The 15,927-nt window shown below is 61.1% G+C and overlaps 7 protein-coding genes across 7 annotated transcripts; 2 read left to right on the top strand and 5 right to left on the bottom strand.

Moving 5' to 3' along the window:
* Positions 1-276: 276 nt before the first annotated feature.
* Positions 277-3,089, top strand: COLE_00848 (uncharacterized protein; the record flags this gene model as incomplete). The annotated part of the gene is made up of 10 exons (XM_018421990.2): positions 277-508; positions 542-1,129; positions 1,165-1,372; positions 1,408-1,469; positions 1,506-1,564; positions 1,598-1,757; positions 1,795-2,240; positions 2,285-2,435; positions 2,472-2,766; positions 2,813-3,089. 10 exons carry the CDS (start codon positions 277-279, stop codon positions 3,087-3,089), a joined length of 2,478 nt encoding a protein of 825 aa, XP_018281871.1.
* A 96-nt stretch (positions 3,090-3,185) lies between these two features.
* Positions 3,186-4,379, bottom strand: COLE_00847 (uncharacterized protein; the record flags this gene model as incomplete). The annotated part of the gene is made up of 2 exons (XM_018421132.2): positions 3,186-3,780; positions 3,931-4,379. The coding sequence occupies 2 exons, from the start codon at positions 4,377-4,379 to the stop codon at positions 3,186-3,188; spliced, it is 1,044 nt and encodes a 347-aa protein (XP_018281872.1).
* A 244-nt stretch (positions 4,380-4,623) lies between these two features.
* On the top strand, positions 4,624-7,123 carry COLE_00846 (uncharacterized protein; the record flags this gene model as incomplete). Its single annotated transcript, XM_018420664.2, has 7 exons — positions 4,624-4,838; positions 4,872-5,028; positions 5,071-5,138; positions 5,170-5,449; positions 5,492-5,901; positions 5,932-6,453; positions 6,487-7,123. 7 exons carry the CDS (start codon positions 4,624-4,626, stop codon positions 7,121-7,123), a joined length of 2,289 nt encoding a protein of 762 aa, XP_018281873.1.
* Positions 7,124-7,299: 176 nt separating this feature from the next.
* On the bottom strand, positions 7,300-9,293 carry COLE_00845 (uncharacterized protein; the record flags this gene model as incomplete). The annotated part of the gene is made up of 5 exons (XM_018426342.2): positions 7,300-7,673; positions 7,706-8,448; positions 8,504-8,641; positions 8,673-8,889; positions 8,921-9,293. 5 exons carry the CDS (start codon positions 9,291-9,293, stop codon positions 7,300-7,302), a joined length of 1,845 nt encoding a protein of 614 aa, XP_018281874.2.
* A 688-nt stretch (positions 9,294-9,981) lies between these two features.
* Positions 9,982-11,561, bottom strand: COLE_00844 (uncharacterized protein; the record flags this gene model as incomplete). Its single annotated transcript, XM_018420053.2, has 7 exons — positions 9,982-10,162; positions 10,196-10,308; positions 10,350-10,734; positions 10,809-11,147; positions 11,207-11,336; positions 11,390-11,448; positions 11,512-11,561. 7 exons carry the CDS (start codon positions 11,559-11,561, stop codon positions 9,982-9,984), a joined length of 1,257 nt encoding a protein of 418 aa, XP_018281875.2.
* Positions 11,562-12,942: 1,381 nt separating this feature from the next.
* COLE_00843 (uncharacterized protein) lies at positions 12,943-13,479 on the bottom strand (the record flags this gene model as incomplete). Its single annotated transcript, XM_018419470.2, has 1 exon — positions 12,943-13,479. The coding sequence occupies one exon, from the start codon at positions 13,477-13,479 to the stop codon at positions 12,943-12,945; it is 537 nt and encodes a 178-aa protein (XP_018281876.1).
* Positions 13,480-13,616: 137 nt separating this feature from the next.
* COLE_00842 (uncharacterized protein) lies at positions 13,617-15,259 on the bottom strand (the record flags this gene model as incomplete). Its single annotated transcript, XM_018421991.2, has 3 exons — positions 13,617-14,519; positions 14,768-14,963; positions 15,183-15,259. The coding sequence occupies 3 exons, from the start codon at positions 15,257-15,259 to the stop codon at positions 13,617-13,619; spliced, it is 1,176 nt and encodes a 391-aa protein (XP_018281877.1).
* Positions 15,260-15,927: the final 668 nt, after the last annotated feature.

Raw genomic sequence — 15,927 nt, 5'->3', positions numbered from 1 at the left:
TGTCGAGGTGTTGACGAAGGAGACGTATCTCGATGGTAGTGGGCAGCCTACGTCGGCGGACGGCATGATCGACAGAGAGAAAGGCCAAGATGAGCCGAGATCCAATTCAGTCCAAACAAATGACGTGAATATGTGGAGACCCCGCAAATACGCACGTGGCATACGATGACCCATCGCCCTCCACCGACACCCATGCGTGAGTTGTCGCCCACTCATCATCTAGCGCACCTCTCGCTCTTCCTCACACTCTCTCACTTTCCATACGTGATCTACACCATGGCCAAGCCCTACCAGCTGGCATTCACTCTCCACGGTCACTCCTCCGACGTGCGCGCCGTCACCGTCGCGGACGCCACAGCTCCCCACCTCCTCTCAGCCTCGCGCGACGGCTCGGCCATCCTCTGGGGTCCCTCGTCCAACGGCAAGGACTGGGACGCCAAGCTGCGCGTTGAGGAGCTCGAGCGTAACTATGTCTCCTGCGTCACGAGTGTGAAATGGCAGGGCGATGGTGAGCTTGCCAGGTAGCTGAGGCTAACCGCAGACTATCTTCTCATCGGCTCGTCGAAGGGCCTGCTGTCGTCGTACGTGATTCCGGGAACGGTCAACGACGCGCCGAGCGCAGACCCGCCAACTCTTGAGCCATTCCACACTCTTATTGAACACCAGCAGAATCTGTGCTGCATCGACGCGACCAAGAATGCTCTAGTTGCCACGGGCAGCTGGGACATGAGCGTCATCATCTGGAAGGACTTTAAGAAAGTCATCACGATTAAGGGACATAAGCAAGCTGTGTGGGCAGTCAAGTTTGTCGGGGAGGACCGCGTTCTGACCGCTTCCGCCGACAAGGAGATCATTCTTCACGCCATCGACGTCGCAAACGGGCGCTCAACTCCACTTCAAACGTACACTGGTCACACAGAGCCAGTCCGTGGATTGAGCCTGCGGCCCGATGGAAAGGGGTTCTGGAGCTGCGGTAACGACGGCCTTGTGAACCTTTACAGCTTCGATAAGCCCGCGCCAATTCGCTCGCTCTCGGGTCACACCTCGTTCGTGTACAGCGTTGCAGCACTGCCCGATGGCTCCGGGGCAATCAGTTCCGGCGAAGATGGCACCCTGCGTCTTTGGTCTGGTGCGTATTGCTTAGCCGTCTTGCGCTGACATCAGAAACGGAGCTTGTGCAGACCATCAACCACCCTTCCCTCTCCCTGTGGTCCTGCACGGTCGTCCCCCAAGCGAAGGAGTCCGGCTATTATCTCGTGTCCGCCGCCGCCGACTCCACCATTCGGTTTTTCACTCGCACCGACGACCTCAAGGCTGACGCGGAGACTCTAGCGCAATGGGACAAGGAGGTTGGCGAGCGCAAGCTGGACAAGTGTGTCAATCTGCGACGCGTGCGCTGACAGGCAGGAGCCAGGTTGGAGACGTGAAGCGCACCGATCTGCCAGGCATGGAGGCACTAGGCCGGGAGGGTGAGTCCTGGCGACGTCTGGACTAGCTGACGTTAGGCAAGAAGGATGGTCAGGTTATCATGATCAACAACAACGACAGTGTAGAGGCGTACCAGGTCGGTTAGCGTGTAAAATGCTCTAACTCGCAGTGGCAAGCAGCGAACTCAACATGGCAGCAGATTGGCCAGGTTGTTGACGCCGTCGGTTCGGGTCGTAAACAGCTCTACGAGGGGAAGGAATACGACTACGTCTTTGACGTTGATGTGTCCGAAGGCATGCCCCCCTTGAAACTACCCTACAACGTCTCTGGTGAGTCTACGCCGATGGCACGTTAGTTAACGTCCAGAGAACCCTTGGGTTGCTGCTCAGCGCTTCTTGGACCGCAACGACCTTCCTGGTGGATATGCCGAGCAGGTCGTCGACTTCATCCAGAAGAACACTGGAGGTGTCGAACTCGGAACCGGGAGCAGCAACTATGTCGACCCCTACACGGGTGCGACTCGCTACACTGGAGGAGGTGTGACAACAGGCAGTGGTTCCGGCAGTGCGGGTCAATCTGGAGACCCATTCACGGGTGGCTCGCGCTACACTGGCGGCGGAGTCACCCCGGGGAGCGCGGGTGGCTTTGGCGGTGCAGACCCCTTGACTGGCTCTTCGTCGTACCAGAGCACTCCGCCGGCCCCTACGAGCAAAATACTGCCTGTCAAGACGTATCTGACGTTTAAGAAGATCAATGCCAAGGCGGCGCAGGGCAAGCTGGAGCAGTTTGATGAAGAGCTCTCTACCTCAGCGGTAAGCTGTTGCGGCACTGTCGTTCCATGATTTCTAACATCCAGCCTGGACTCGTGATGGACAACGCTACCAAGGCCTGCCTCGACGAGGCGGTTGCTATCGTGGCTGCCGACAAGCCTGCTGGGCAGGAGAGCTATGACCCTGCCACACTGTTGGAGCTTGCGCTTCGTTGGAGGGCAAGTCACCGCTTCCCCCGTGAGTCTACCTGTGGTTCCGACAGCTGACCAGCAGTGGTAGACATTCTTCGCGTGCTAGCGCTATACTCGCCTGCCTTTGCGGGATGCGCGGAGGTGCCCAAATCCCTTCTGAGCATGGCAGGATGGGGCGGCACCGGGCCTGTGGACAAGCCAACAGCGACTAACACATTACTTGGCCTGCGTACGCTGGCCAACATGTTTAACAGCGGAGCGGGTCAGTCTACGATGGTCGCCGCTGCAGAGCACGGCATCCTTGCGGAGCTTATCAAGGGCCGATCATGGGCTGATCTCGGAAACGCGAAGCAGCCTTTCGCGACAATTGCGTTGAAGTGAGTTTAGCAGCTGGACCAGCTCCTGAGTCATGGCTGACGTCAGCTACTCGATCACCGCGTTGGACACAAAGCTTCCAGCTACGCAGGCGGGTCCTCTGTTGGATCTTATCGTTCACATCCTTAAGAGCGAGTCGACAGATAGCGAGACCCTTTACCGCGCGGGCGTAGCATTTGGCAACCTGCTGTCATCGCCGATCAAGGGTAGCCTTGCGGTTGGCTCAGTCAAGGAGGGCAAGCAGGTGCTTCTGACTCGCGCCAAGGGGCTCAACGAGAAGCGTGTCACGGAGCTCGCCCTTGAGGTCAACGCCATCGCAGCATAGAAGTAGACAGGCTAGAGCGCATGGCAGGAGATAAGTACATGCATGAAGTACATCTAAAGGGGAAGCAAGATCTAAGAACAACGACGTGTGACCGAACTAGGCCATGGCAGCGGCGACGGCGGCGTGCGCACTGCGCTCCATGCCGGTGGTGTACGCCTTGTCAGTGGCGAGCTTGTCGAGAGGGTTGAACTGGTCGGTGCTGTTCTCATACTCCCACATGTCGATAGCGACCTGGCAGCTCTCGCGCACGACCTGAGGCGCGTCCTCCTTCACAGCCCAGTCGCGGAGAATGGCGAGCACGCCGCCCTCGGGCAGGGGGTCGTCGCGGGGGTCGATCTCGGCGTCGGCGCCGTCGCTCGCAATGCCGCCGAGCGCCTCAGCCGCCTCGTGCCGCACCATCTCTTCCTCGGCGTCGTCACGCAGCACGCGCAGGAGCGACGGAATCGAGTGGGGCGAGCTCAGCTGCCCGAAGATGTACGCGATCTCGTGGCGGAACAGCGCGGAGCTGTCGCCGAAGCCCTCGGCCAGTGCGCGCACGGCGTCGCGCTCAGCACCACCGTAGTCGCGCAGCGCGAACATGGCGCGGTAGCGCTCGAAGAGAGGAAGCTTGGTGTTCAAGAGGGCGGCGCGGAGGTCCTCGACGGGCTCCTTGGTCGAGGAGGGGGCAGGGTCGATGGTGGGGAAGTCGGGGCTGGTGTCAGTGCGTGCGGCGTAAGAGGGGGTTGACGTGGCGGGGAGCCAGGCGAGCCTGGGCGCGGCTTGTATGCAACCAGGAAGCTCGCCCGTGCTCTGCCTCGGCAGTCCGAGCGCACATCGCACATGGACAGCCCAGCGGACTCACTTGGGCTTGCGGGCCTGCCCCTCCGGGGTGTGGTCGTACTCGATCTTGGCGACGGCGATCTCGCACGTCTCGCGCACCTCGCGCGCCGGGTCGTCAAGGTACTTGCGGAGGACGGGCAGGGAGCTCTGGCTCGAGATGGCGCCGAGCGCCTCGGCCGCCTCGTGGCGCACCATGGCGCAGTGCTTGCCCTCGGGGTTGACGAGCACGTCCTCGAGAATCGGGACGGCCGTCGTCGACTTGAGCTGGCCAAGGACGTACGCGAGCTCGTGCTTGAGCAGCGCCGAGTCGTCCTTGAGGCCCTCGGCGATGATGGCGATGACCTCGTCGCCGCCGACGGCCTTGAGCATGAAGAGGGCGCGGAAGCGCTCGTGCAGCGGCGTCGAGCCGCTCGTGTTCAACAGTGTCGCGCGGAGCGCGGCGAGCTGCTCGGGAGTCACGGAGACGCTCATTTTAGCGGGGAGGGGGAGATGGGTGAGGGGAAAGAGGCGTTGGAGGGTTATCTGATAATAATTGTTGACGGCCTGACGGGTAGAATTTGAGCTTGGCAAAATCCATCGGCCGCAGCCCGTGCCTGGGGGATTCCGCGTGGGGCAGTCTCCGCGGCAGCGGTTTCAAGTCGAAATGTGGAGGTCGAGATTGAGGTGGAGGTCGCCCAGGCCACGCCGTCAGCGTTTGCCATCTCACCTCGCAATCATGGCCGCACTCTTGGAAACCCGCGCGCCGACAGAGGCAGAGCTGGAAGCCTTTTTTTCTCGGCATGAGGAGCTGCTCGCCGCTGAGCGCGCAGAAGAAGAGGAGCAGACGCGCCTCCTCAACACGAACTGCTCGCCCAAGCTGCTGGAGTCAAAGGGTCTCGCCTTGGGTAGTCTCGGTGTGGCGAGTATCTCCGTTGGATTAGGGGGAAAGACGTAAGCTTTAGAGATGACTTCCACTGATGATAGGTTGGTCGAGCTGTGCCGCCCTATTGCATACAACGTCGACACGGAGCTGCCTCTGCACACGTTCCGCAATGGCGATCCGGCGCGTATCGAGGAGATCGTACCGGAGAAGAAGGGGAAGAAGGCAGAAGCAGCGGGCGTGGATGGTGTGGTGTACCGCGTGAGTCGGAGGCAATGCGCGTAAGGGCTGAGCTAATCGTAGGTCGGCCGTGATAAGATCGTGGTGGCCGTGAGCGAGGGCGATGTTGAGCTTCCCGAGCGACTCAGGCTGTGAGCGCACTGGCGGGCAAACTGACGGCAGACTCAAGCTGGCCAACTCGGCGACATACGACCGTATGCGCCGCACACTCGAGCACCTCCGCCGCCTAGTGCTCCCAGGCGAGTCGACTCCCAACGCAGCCAACTGGCCGCTTATCAACGCGTTGCTCGGGATATCGCCGCCAACCTGGTCGACCATTCCGCCACCCCTCAACGGCGATGGGATGCACTGGTACTCCTCTCGCCTCAACGACAGCCAGAAGGAGGCCATCGAGTTCTGCCTGCGCGCCGACACCCTGGCGTGCATCCATGGTCCACCAGGCGTGCGTCCTGCCACAACTACCGTAACGGGTAGCTGACGCCAGACCGGCAAGACACACACGTTGATCGAGGTTATCTTCCAGCTACTTGCGCGTCCCGCCGGGCCAGAGACCACACAACCCCCGCGCATTCTTGTGACGGCGCCGAGTAACCTGGCCCTCGACAATCTGCTATTGCGCCTGCACACGCTCGCCCAATTGCCCGATTACGCCGGTCTCCTCCCACCAGGCTCAATTCTGCGCCTGGGGCATCCCACGCGCGTGAACCGCGATCTGGTGCGTGAGACTCTGGACTGGCGTGCCGCCAACGGGGAGGAGGGCGCGCTCGTCCGCGATGTAGGCAAGGAAATCGAAGGCCACCTCTCCGATCTCGGGCGGAAGCGGGGCGAGAAAGGCGCCGTGAAGGGCCGGGAGCGCGGGAATAAGTGGCAGGAGGTGCGGGAGCTGCGCAAGGAGTGAGTGATCGCATGAGCAAGCTGACGCAGATATCGCCAGCGCGAGGCCAAGGTCGTCACGAACACCGTGCGCCGCGCGCGTGTCGTGCTCGCCACTTGCCACACTGCGGGTGCAAGGCAGCTGAATAACATGCAGTTTGACGTGGCCATTGTCGACGAGGCGACGCAGGCGGTCGAGGCGGTATGCTGGGTGCCGATTCTCAAATCCAAGAAGCTCATTCTTGCCGGCGACCCGCAGCAGCTGCCGCCGACGATTTTGAGCAAGGACACAAAGGGGAAGCGTAAGGAGAAGAAACAGAAGGTTGAGGGCGCGAAGAAGACGATGCCCGAAGCCAAAGAGACAGCGGTGGCATCGGAGGAGGACGGGCCTGTAAGCGAGGCGGATTCCAGCGATGGCGATGAACAGGTCGTCGAGGCCAGCAAGAAGCTCGCGGGTATCTCTGTCAAAGCCAAGTCGCTGCGCCCTCCACACACCCTCGAGACAACGCTGTTTGACCGCTTAGAGCGTCTTTATGGACCAGGCGTCAAGCGCGTCCTAAAAGTCCAGTATCGGTGAGCTTGGGATGTCTGTGGAGCTGATGGCAGGATGAACGAGCGCATCGCGGCCTTCCCGAGCGCCACGTTGTACGGCGGCGAATTAGTCTCGGACGAGTCCGTGGCGCATCGCACGCTTCTCGATCTCCCGACCGCTAGCGACAGCGATGACGCACGCGATGTGCTCGAGCACCCAGTGGTGTTCTTCGACACAGACGGGTGCGAGTTCTACGAGCGCTCCGAGGCGGACGACGTCAAGTCCCTCGGAGAGGGGAGCAAGGCGAACGAGAACGAAGCCGTCGTGGTCGCGGCGTGGGCTCGCAAATTGGTGCAGCACGGCGTAGCGCCGGCCGAGGTGGGCATCGTCGTGCCCTACCAGGCGCAGGTGAGCGTGCTGGCAGGCATGCTGCGCGACGAGTATCCCGAGATGACTATCGGCACCGTCGACGGGTTGCAGGGGCAGGAGCGGGACGCGGTGATTCTCAGCCTCGTGCGGTCGAACGAGAAGGGCGAGGTCGGGTTTCTCGGCGAGCACCGCCGCTTGAATGTCGCGATGACAAGGCCGCGCATGCAGCTGTGCGTCGTAGGCGACAGCAGTACCGTGGCCAAGGGGAGCGCGTACCTCAAGAAGTGGATGGCGTGGCTTGAGGAGAACGCGGATGTGCGGTATGCGGGCGACGAGGTGTAGGTGGGTGCTGGGGCGTGGGTGCTGTGACGTTTGCACGGCTGCGCTACTGCTGGCGATCAATCACATCAGCTGGACTCGGTTAGGTGTAATTATGGGCCAATTACTATAGTTTTACTCAACTGGTGCCACGGACGGAAGGAGGTGCCCAGCGGAATGCAATGCAGATGCCTAGATGCCTACACGATGTTGCGCACATCTCTCTCTTTTCTATCTATCTGTGACTTTTGACTCGGTTCTGGCTCTATCCCATCTCTCTCCTCCATCCCCCCCTCCCCCGCCCTCCGCTCTTCCCGCTTCCCGTCCCACTTGACACTCCTGCACGAGTCTGTACGGCACAGCTCATCCAAACCCGCTTTTTCCCCTGCGTCCGGCGCATACTCGGGCTCGAGCGCCTCGTCCTCGGCCGGCTGGGGCGCTTTGTCGGCACACTCGCTCCCCGACCCATCCTGGGGTCCAGAGGGCGCATACTTCGAGTGTCGGCGGAGATACGCGCCATACCGAAAGAAGAGGAAGGGCATGGGCGCGCACGCAAGCGAGAGAAACGCGACGACTGGGGTGAGCATGCTTAGACACTCTACTCACGGGTGCCGGCCCAGTTCACGCCGAGGCGGGTATACATCTTCTCCGTGAAGAGCGGGAACACGGCGCCGGCGAGGGCGCGGAGCACGGCGCTGCTCGCGAGCGCGCTGGCCGCGTACAGCTGGTACGCGTCGATGAGGAAGAGCTGCATGCCGGTAAAGATGAGCTGGAAGCCGAGGCCGAAGGGGACGGAGGCAATGATCGGCACGATCCAGTGCACGTTTGGTGTGCACGTCCACGCGAAGACGAAGAGGCCGATCGGGAGGGCGGTGGCGCCGACCGCGCACCCGGGGAGGCGGGCTTCGGGGGGCGTCTCGCGCCCCTGTGCCGCGGCGCGCGCCGCCGCGCGCGCGTACCGCCGGTCGAAGAGGGGCGTGGACGCGTTGCCGAGCAGCAGGCCTACACCCATGCCAAGGAACGAGAGGCCGACCATGGACAGGCTCCAGCCGCGCGCGCCGAAGACGATCGGGAACGCCTCGAAGAACAGGTACAGCGTGCCGTAGATCACCGCGCCGTAGATCGCCAGGCAGGCCGCGATGAGCTCGCGGAAGAGCAGCTGGAACGGGCGTACGAGGTTTGTGCGGAGGACCTGCGCAGGGGACTTTTTGATGCGGTCGTATTTCGCGATGTAGACCGCTGGGATGCCCGCGTCTTCCGAGGCGCGCTGCAGCCGCCGCGCTTTGCGGCGTAGTAGTGTCGGCGCGTATGTCTCGGGCACGAGGATGAGGGAGAGGAGACACATGGTGCTGATGTCAGCGGGTCGGCGGCGACAGTGGCAGTGCCACCGTCGATCGCACTCACAGCCCGAAGAAGAATTGGACCCAAAACACCCATCGCCAAGAGCGGTATTCTGCGACGAATCCGCCGACGATGGGCCCGATGACGGGGCCGAGAAAGGGCGCGAGGCTGAAGAAGCTCGTGGCGAGCGCTCGCTCGTGGCTTGCGTCAGCCGTGCCGTCAGCATGCTTACGCTGGAAACATGTCGCTGATTTGCCCGCCGGCGTTGGTGATGGGGCTCGCGCCAAACGTCCCCGCCACGAGGCGCGACGCGAGCACCGTCGCGATGTTGGGGCTGAGCGCGCCGACGAGGTTGAAGAGCACGAACACGGGATAGGAGAAGTAGAAGGCGATGTTGCGGCCGTACAGTTCTGAGAGAGGGGCCCAAACGAGCGGGCCGAGGCCGAAGCCTGGCGTCAGGGTGGGCGAGGAGAGACTCACCTATGACATAGAATGATAGGCCGGATACGACGAGCTCGTGGTCAGCGCCGAACTCGGCTACAATGCCGCGCACGGCGGTCGAGTATGCCGAGCTCGCGAAAGCGATACATAGCGTCGAGATGCCGATCACGGACGTGATGGCCCAGCGGTACGGCCGTGGCCAGTTGTACGGGTTCGCGCGCTCGCCCGGCGCCCAGTCAACGAGAAAGGGGTCGGCGGGCGTGCCCGCGCCCGGGAAGGTGTGGGGGTGTGCGTGGGGCGCGCCGGAGAGGATGCGCGCGAGTGGCCGCGAAGGTGAGAATCGCAGTTCGAGGCTTTGGAACGACGTCGGGAGTGGTGGATCTCGCGGCGTAGCCTCGCTTGGTTCTGTCATCACGGGGGAAACGGACGAGGGCGTTGACAAGAGATGGATGGGCGACGCATGTTCATGTCTGGCCGTCTGGCTAGTTTGGTCAGCTGCTAGCCGCCATTCCAATGTGACGGCGGCGGCTTAGGCCTGGGAATGTCATGCCGGACTTGACCGGCGACTCGGCCGTGGTTGCGGCGATCAGTACGTGCCGAGAAGCCGAGACACTATCGGCGCGCGCGAGGAGTCGCGCCACTCGGAGAATCGATTGCGATTGCGCTTTAAGTCTTCGGCCCCCGTCCGGCCTCCGAACTGCTATTCGACAAGAGACTGCAGTATCTTGGTTCATCCGTGCAGCTACTCCGCATACGCCGAGCGCTCGGAGGGACGGCCATCTTGGCGCAATCTCCTCCCGGAGCCCTCAGATCATGTGATCGGGCTTGGATGCCCATGTCAACATCGCGTGCTCGGCGTCTTTTCCACCCCGAGCAATTGAAAGAAGCGCGCGCCAAGCCTCGTCACGAACGACAAATCGATACCACCCTTGTCTCGCTGCTACTGATACAGGGCTTCATCGGCCTACACTTCTGCCGACTTCTCGTACTGCTGCTGCCTCATACCTGGCGCAACACCCATACACTAAGAGAAAAAGACGTCGGGTCGGCAACAGTCCTCTAAATCACTGTTCGTCAGCGCGTTCCGTTAGTTGACACTCTTACTCACACAAACGATCTCCAGGCGAGATCACATTAAACGTTACACCAAGCTGATTCTCGGCCTCGAGCGCGTCCAGCTCAATCTTGATAAGCTCCCGCGCACTGACGCCGCTCCTGTGAGGGACCAAGAACTCTTTAACGTGCGTGATAAAGATCTTGAGACCTTCGAGAGGACGGCTACTGGTTAACGGTGCCCTCACCAGTGTCGCTTACCTTTCTTTTCCAACGAACGAGGCCAGCGTCCTAAGCTCGTGCATGATGCCAGGAGGCGACAAGTGACCAAACATGATAGTCGCAGGGCGCGTCGAATCGTACGAGCACTCCAGCTGGCAGGTAAGCCTTTTCCATCCAGATATTAATGACTCACGAAGATCCCTGCAAGACGACCTTCTCCGAAGCTCATGGCCGCTTGCTCCCAGATAGCTCGGTTGTAGGCGCCGGCAGCAGCGGCGCCGTCTCTGTCCACCTCGGCCTCGTGATCCGCGCGCCACTCGCTCTCTACATCGCCAAAGAAGAGGAACTCCCTCCCAGCGGTGCCAAAGAGGCCGTTGGTCTCTGTGTCCATGTCCTCCTGGGGAGTTGAAATGGCGCTCTGACTGGCCCGACGCGACACTGGCCGCGACGCCATGAGAGAAGGGTCGTGGCGGATGAACGTGGCCGATGACGAGTATGGACCTTGCGAAGTGTGCCCATGAGCGACGGGGAAGACGAGCGTGCTGATCGGGAGGTGCGCGTTTAGGTGAGTATGCTTCCTTCCCTTGTCTGTCGCCAACCTGTAAGACTGTTAACCCACATCGACGCGGCGGCGGGCTGTCACCTGACTTACGGGTAAAACTTGGGTCCCACTCCGTTGAGCTCGTCTTGGGTCCGGCGGCGCTTGCGCCTGCCGGACTGCATGAGCTCTTCCGGTGTCGCCCAGGCACCCAATTCTGGCCATAAGCCGCCACCATAAGCGGCTGCCAAGTTGTCTAGGGTTTCCTGTGTGGCGTACACAGGAATGCGTGCGGGGACTGGGGGGACAGTCTCGTCCGCAGTGGCCTCAGATGCGTTTGAGTGTTCATTGAACATCTGTCGCGAAGTTCGGCGCTGCTTACAGGGGACGGAGCCGGACAGCAAGATCAAGGACACGGCATGGTCAAGATGGGCATGAGTAATGAGGTAACACCTAAGCGTTAGTCTTCTTCCGCACGCGCGTGCGTCACGCTGTCGCGGAGAGGTTCTCACGTGAGGAAGGAAAAGATGTACGCCGCCTTTAAAATGGGGGAATTGTGCGTCTCGGGGAAGTTTACGTTGGGGAAGAGCTCTTCGACTGGGTGCGTTTTGAGAAGGTTCGTGAGAGCACCTATGCCGGAGCCTACATGGTCAACCAAGTTCAAGACGGGTCACACCAGCGCCTAAGACACTCACCTCCTTCCAACGCGAGGATACCGTCTTCCCATCGACTTGATGCTGGCTTGAGGAGATAACTGTTGTGTGTCAGGAGACGTGCTTTCGCTGCGGCCTCTTGTCTGGGACCGTGTGTAGCCTACCCAGAGCAATCAGTCTCCAAGGGACCTCCACCTGACCCGAGGACGACCATTTCGAATACGGGGTCGGGGTCGGGACTGGGTCCTTGGGCAGCGTTGGGAGCGAGGGCTCCATTTGATCCGGATGAGTGCATGTGTCGAGTGTGAAGGGAGAGTGGGAGGAGAGAGAGAGAGAAAGAAAGAGAGAGAGAGAGAGAGAGAGAGGTTGTAGAAGGATGTGAAGGAAGGTGCCAAGGCAGTGGCGAGCTGTGTGAGTGTGTGGAGAGTTGGACGATAGGGGGATGGAGATGGGGTGTCGGTGTGTTGGTGCGAGATGGTATTGGATACTGAGGTGTGATGGGAGATGAGGTGGACGCGATGGGGTATGGCTGAGGGGTGAGGAGAGGTGGATGGGTGATGAGGAGCGATGGAGAGGTGACGGTGAGAAGAGAGAGAGAGATGAGTGAGGTATGTGGTCGAGCGGAGCAAGCATCATCCCACTGCATCCAATGGGCCATGCGGCCATGCTGAGGGCATGAGGGAGCGGAAGGTCCGAGGGGGGTCGAATGTAGATCAATCGGCGTCCCCACTCCAGTCCTCCCAGGCTTCAGGCGATCCAGGCTCCCCCTCCGGCCCTCCGGCCCTCCGGCCCCTTTCCTTTCGTGACCAATCATCCACATCCTCATCTCGACGCCACGAGGCGCCGCCTGCTGAGATGCTGCCCAGGTGCCCAGGTGTGCATGTTTCGCAGCATCAGGGCGGAGCGGTCTGGGTGATCGGTGGAGGGCAAAGAGCAGTCAGGCACACTGTGTGGGGAACAACCAAACAGTCACAGTGACGCACTTCCGCTCGTTCCTCCCTCATTCCTCCCTCTGGCCTCCGCTTCCTGGGCCGACTCCCCTTCGGTTCCTCGCTCCCTCTTCTCATCTCGTCCGCCTCACCGGCACAGCACACTGACGCACTCCTGGGGCTCCGTCAGCTTGCGAATCGAACCCCCAATGCATCCCTGCTCTAAGATTCTCTGGGCATGCTCGGCACCTGCAGATCGGCAGGGGCAGGCACGCATGGGGTAATGTGTCTTGTGTGTTGTCTGATCGTCCAACTAATAAACCTCACGCGTCTCAGCGCTGCTCTCATGCTCTCAGATGATGCAGGTGAGTCGCAGGATCCTACAATGCGTGCCTTGATCTTCGTCCCCTCCCTCGCAACAGGTACCGCTTGCGCCGCCGAAACTCTCTTCGATCTCATCGTTCCCCGCTCCGGTTCCCCGCTTTCAAGTATCGCGATGCTTGCAACTTGCAGTTGCAGAGTGGAGAGTGGCACGGGTCAGCGCTATTCGGGCCGTTTCTGTTTCCGTTTCAAATGCCAGGACGATGTGCGAGGAATGATGATCCCACACTCAGCTGCCATCAGCCGCTCAATTGCTCGTGGCTGCGTTTGATCTCATTCAAATGTTCATATTGCCCAGCACGAGCTGCCCATGCCCATTTTCCCCCATTCATCACAGCCGCGGATGTCAATCACGGTAACCATGCTGAGAACCTGCCTGACTTGATGGATTAGTAGCACCTGCAGCATCTCCTCCAGCTCTCCACCACGCTGACACGCGCCCATGGCGCAGTTCTCTCTCGACCCTTCAAGGGTGTCGAGGCGGGGGCTTGAAGGGCTGCGTGGCGTCGACCAAGCAACCCTCGATATGCGATATGCGGCCACGCGGATTTCGCCATCGCCGCAGAGCTTCGGGCCTGCAGCGCTGCAGGACGGGAGTGAACGGATCTGCGCGGCATCGCAGTGTTGCGATGGCGGCTGCTGCTTCTGATCGTCATCCAATCTCCCACGCACAACTAATCTATCGATCCTGTTAGGCCAGCATGACGTGGCTCTACGTCCCGCCCTCGGCGAGCGTAACGTGGACCATCGTGCTCTCCGCTGTGAGATTGACTCGCCCCATGGCTGACACTCCGCCGGGTCATGTCCCTCAGCTCTCAGCATCCCCAGCCGCCCAGTCGTACAAGTACACGAGGAGATGCATGTTGCCTACAAATGGTTCGCAATAAGAGTTTGTCTACTGTCCTCTCCTACAGTCTTGCACGGACGGCCTCGGCGTCCGCCGCCGAAGCGCGAGCGAGTCAAGCCTGCTTCGCACGAGCCTTGTCCAGAACCTCCTTGACGTTCTTGAGGATCTTGTCGACGTCGCCGCGCGACTTGTCGACGGCCGTCACGCCCATGTGGCCGACACGGAAGTATTCGGACGCAATGTCCTTGTGGAGGCCGCCCGCGACGACAATGTCGCGCTCGGCAAGCGGGCCCAGGACGTCCGCGGCCTTGATGCCCTGCGGGTAGCGCGCGGCAGTCATGCCGTTGGCCGAGTGGTCGCGCGAGAGCGGCACGAACCCGCAGCCCATCTTCTCCAGCTCGTCCTTGACGTACTTGGACACGTCCTTGTGGATCTGGAAGCGGTCCTGCAGCGACGGCGAGTCGTCGAGGATCTGCTTCAGGCCGACGTTGAGCGCCGTGACGAGCTGCACGGGCGGCGTGGCAAAGTACTTGGGCTGGCCGGCCTCGTAGGCCTCCATGATGGGCAGCCAGCGGCGCCACGACACGTAGTACGACGACACGGGCGCCTTGCGGGCGTTCAGGACGCCGAGCGCCTTCTTGGACGCCATGACGAGCGAGAGGCCGGGCGGCACGCCCAGGCCCTTCTGCGGCGCCGTGACCACCACGTCGATGCCCCAGTCGTCGAACCGGATCTCCTCAGAGCCGGCCGCGCACACCGCGTCAAGCGCGATGAGCGTGTCGGGCGACGCCTGGTGGATGAGCTCGGCGTAGCGCGCAGCGGGCGCAAGCACACCGGTGGACGTGTCAACGTGGGTGATGGTAACGAGCTTGAACTTCTTCTCCTTGAGAGCCTTGGTGAGCTCCTTCTCGTCGACAATGCCGCCGATAGCGGCCTTGAGCACGGTGACCTTGGCGCCATACGTCTCGAGGCAGTCGGCGAACGAGTCGCCAAAGTAGCCGTGGTTCAGGACAAGCTGCGTGTCAGCGTCGCGTCTCATGGAAGCGGAGAGATATCCGTGGATCCGAGCGCCGAGGGTTCGGCGATCATGATTTTCGAATCGGGGTTCTCCGAGACGGGATTCACCCGGTCTACGTGTGGAGGCCGTCAAAATGTTCGAGTGCGAGGGCCCACAGGCCACGCCGCTTAGGCGGGGGTGTGACAATCAAAGGCCTCGGGCGCTCGGGTAGAGAAAAGATGGCAGAGAGAGAGGGAGGTACTCACGCACTCCTCTCCGGGCTCGACGAGGTTGGCAGCGGTCTGGTCCCAGCCGAGAGTGCCGGAGCCAGCGATCATGAACGGCTGGCCGGTCTTCTCAGCGTACAGGACCTTGCGCAGCATGCGCAGGCAGTCGCCGAAAACCGAGATGAACGCGGGCGAGACGTGCGAGACCGAGGGGGAGGCGTTGGCGTACAGAATGCTGGGGTGTCAGCTACCGTGCTATCGGCGTGGCTGAAACTCTGCCCGGAACGTCCCGCTGAGCGCATGTATCTGCATGACGCATCGTGAGTGCCCCATGTAGCACACTAGGGCGACAAGGGCGGCGGAGGTGTGTTAGATTGTCGGAGCGAGCTGGCGCTCTTCACCCCCACAATCTCGTCATTTCGACTACTCGACCCCGGCGTAAAGATGTACTAACCTGTCTGAGCACTCGACAGGACCCGGGATGACCAGGAGCTTGTGAGGAGCCTGCTGGAACGACTGCGCGGACGACATTGTGGTGGTTTTGGGGGTGGGTGGGGACGAGGTTGAGCTCTGTCAAAGGTTGTGAGATGGGAGGTCTTAAGTGTTGTGGGTGGGTGGTAGAATTACGGGATTGGCGGCAGTCCGTGTCACTCTGACTGCCCACCTCCCCACCTCCACCTGTGCGATTTGGGCGGCTGGGCGGCTGGGCTAAACCTCCACCGCATTATTTCGATTATGATTGCCAACCGGGTCAAAGCTCCGGCTCGAGCGGGCCTCGGCGCGGCTCGTGTTCTCCTCGCCCCCTCCTCTGACATGGTACATGGTGGAGGTCGGCATCATCCTCCTCCCCCACTGCGGGATCTGGGCCATCTTGTCAACTTTGGTCGCCGAGGTTCTGCCAGCATATGCTCACACATAATGGCGAGATAGCCGGAGCATGGTGAGGAACAAGGTAGAGGACGTACTGTGCCGACACAATCGGATCAAACAACTAGCTGGGGCATTCCTGATACGACACGGGTGTATTCCAGAAGCGTACGGGGGTCCATGATCTACAGTACAAGCTCATTCAGAGATATCGACCTTTGCTGATCGAGAGGCATCCTCTGACTCAGTTGTCATCGATAGCTCTCCCACGGGTGGCATAACACACTTCACGTGTTACACGTGGCGCTGATCACGGAAGCAGACCATGTCCC

This window comes from Cutaneotrichosporon oleaginosum, assembly GCF_008065305.1.
Source record: "Cutaneotrichosporon oleaginosum strain ATCC 20508 chromosome Unknown ATCC20508_contig01, whole genome shotgun sequence".
In the NCBI taxonomy this organism is placed as follows: domain Eukaryota; kingdom Fungi; phylum Basidiomycota; class Tremellomycetes; order Trichosporonales; family Trichosporonaceae; genus Cutaneotrichosporon; species Cutaneotrichosporon oleaginosum.
Note: the sequence above shows the minus strand (reverse complement) of the source record. Positions and strands in the feature narration are given on the sequence as shown.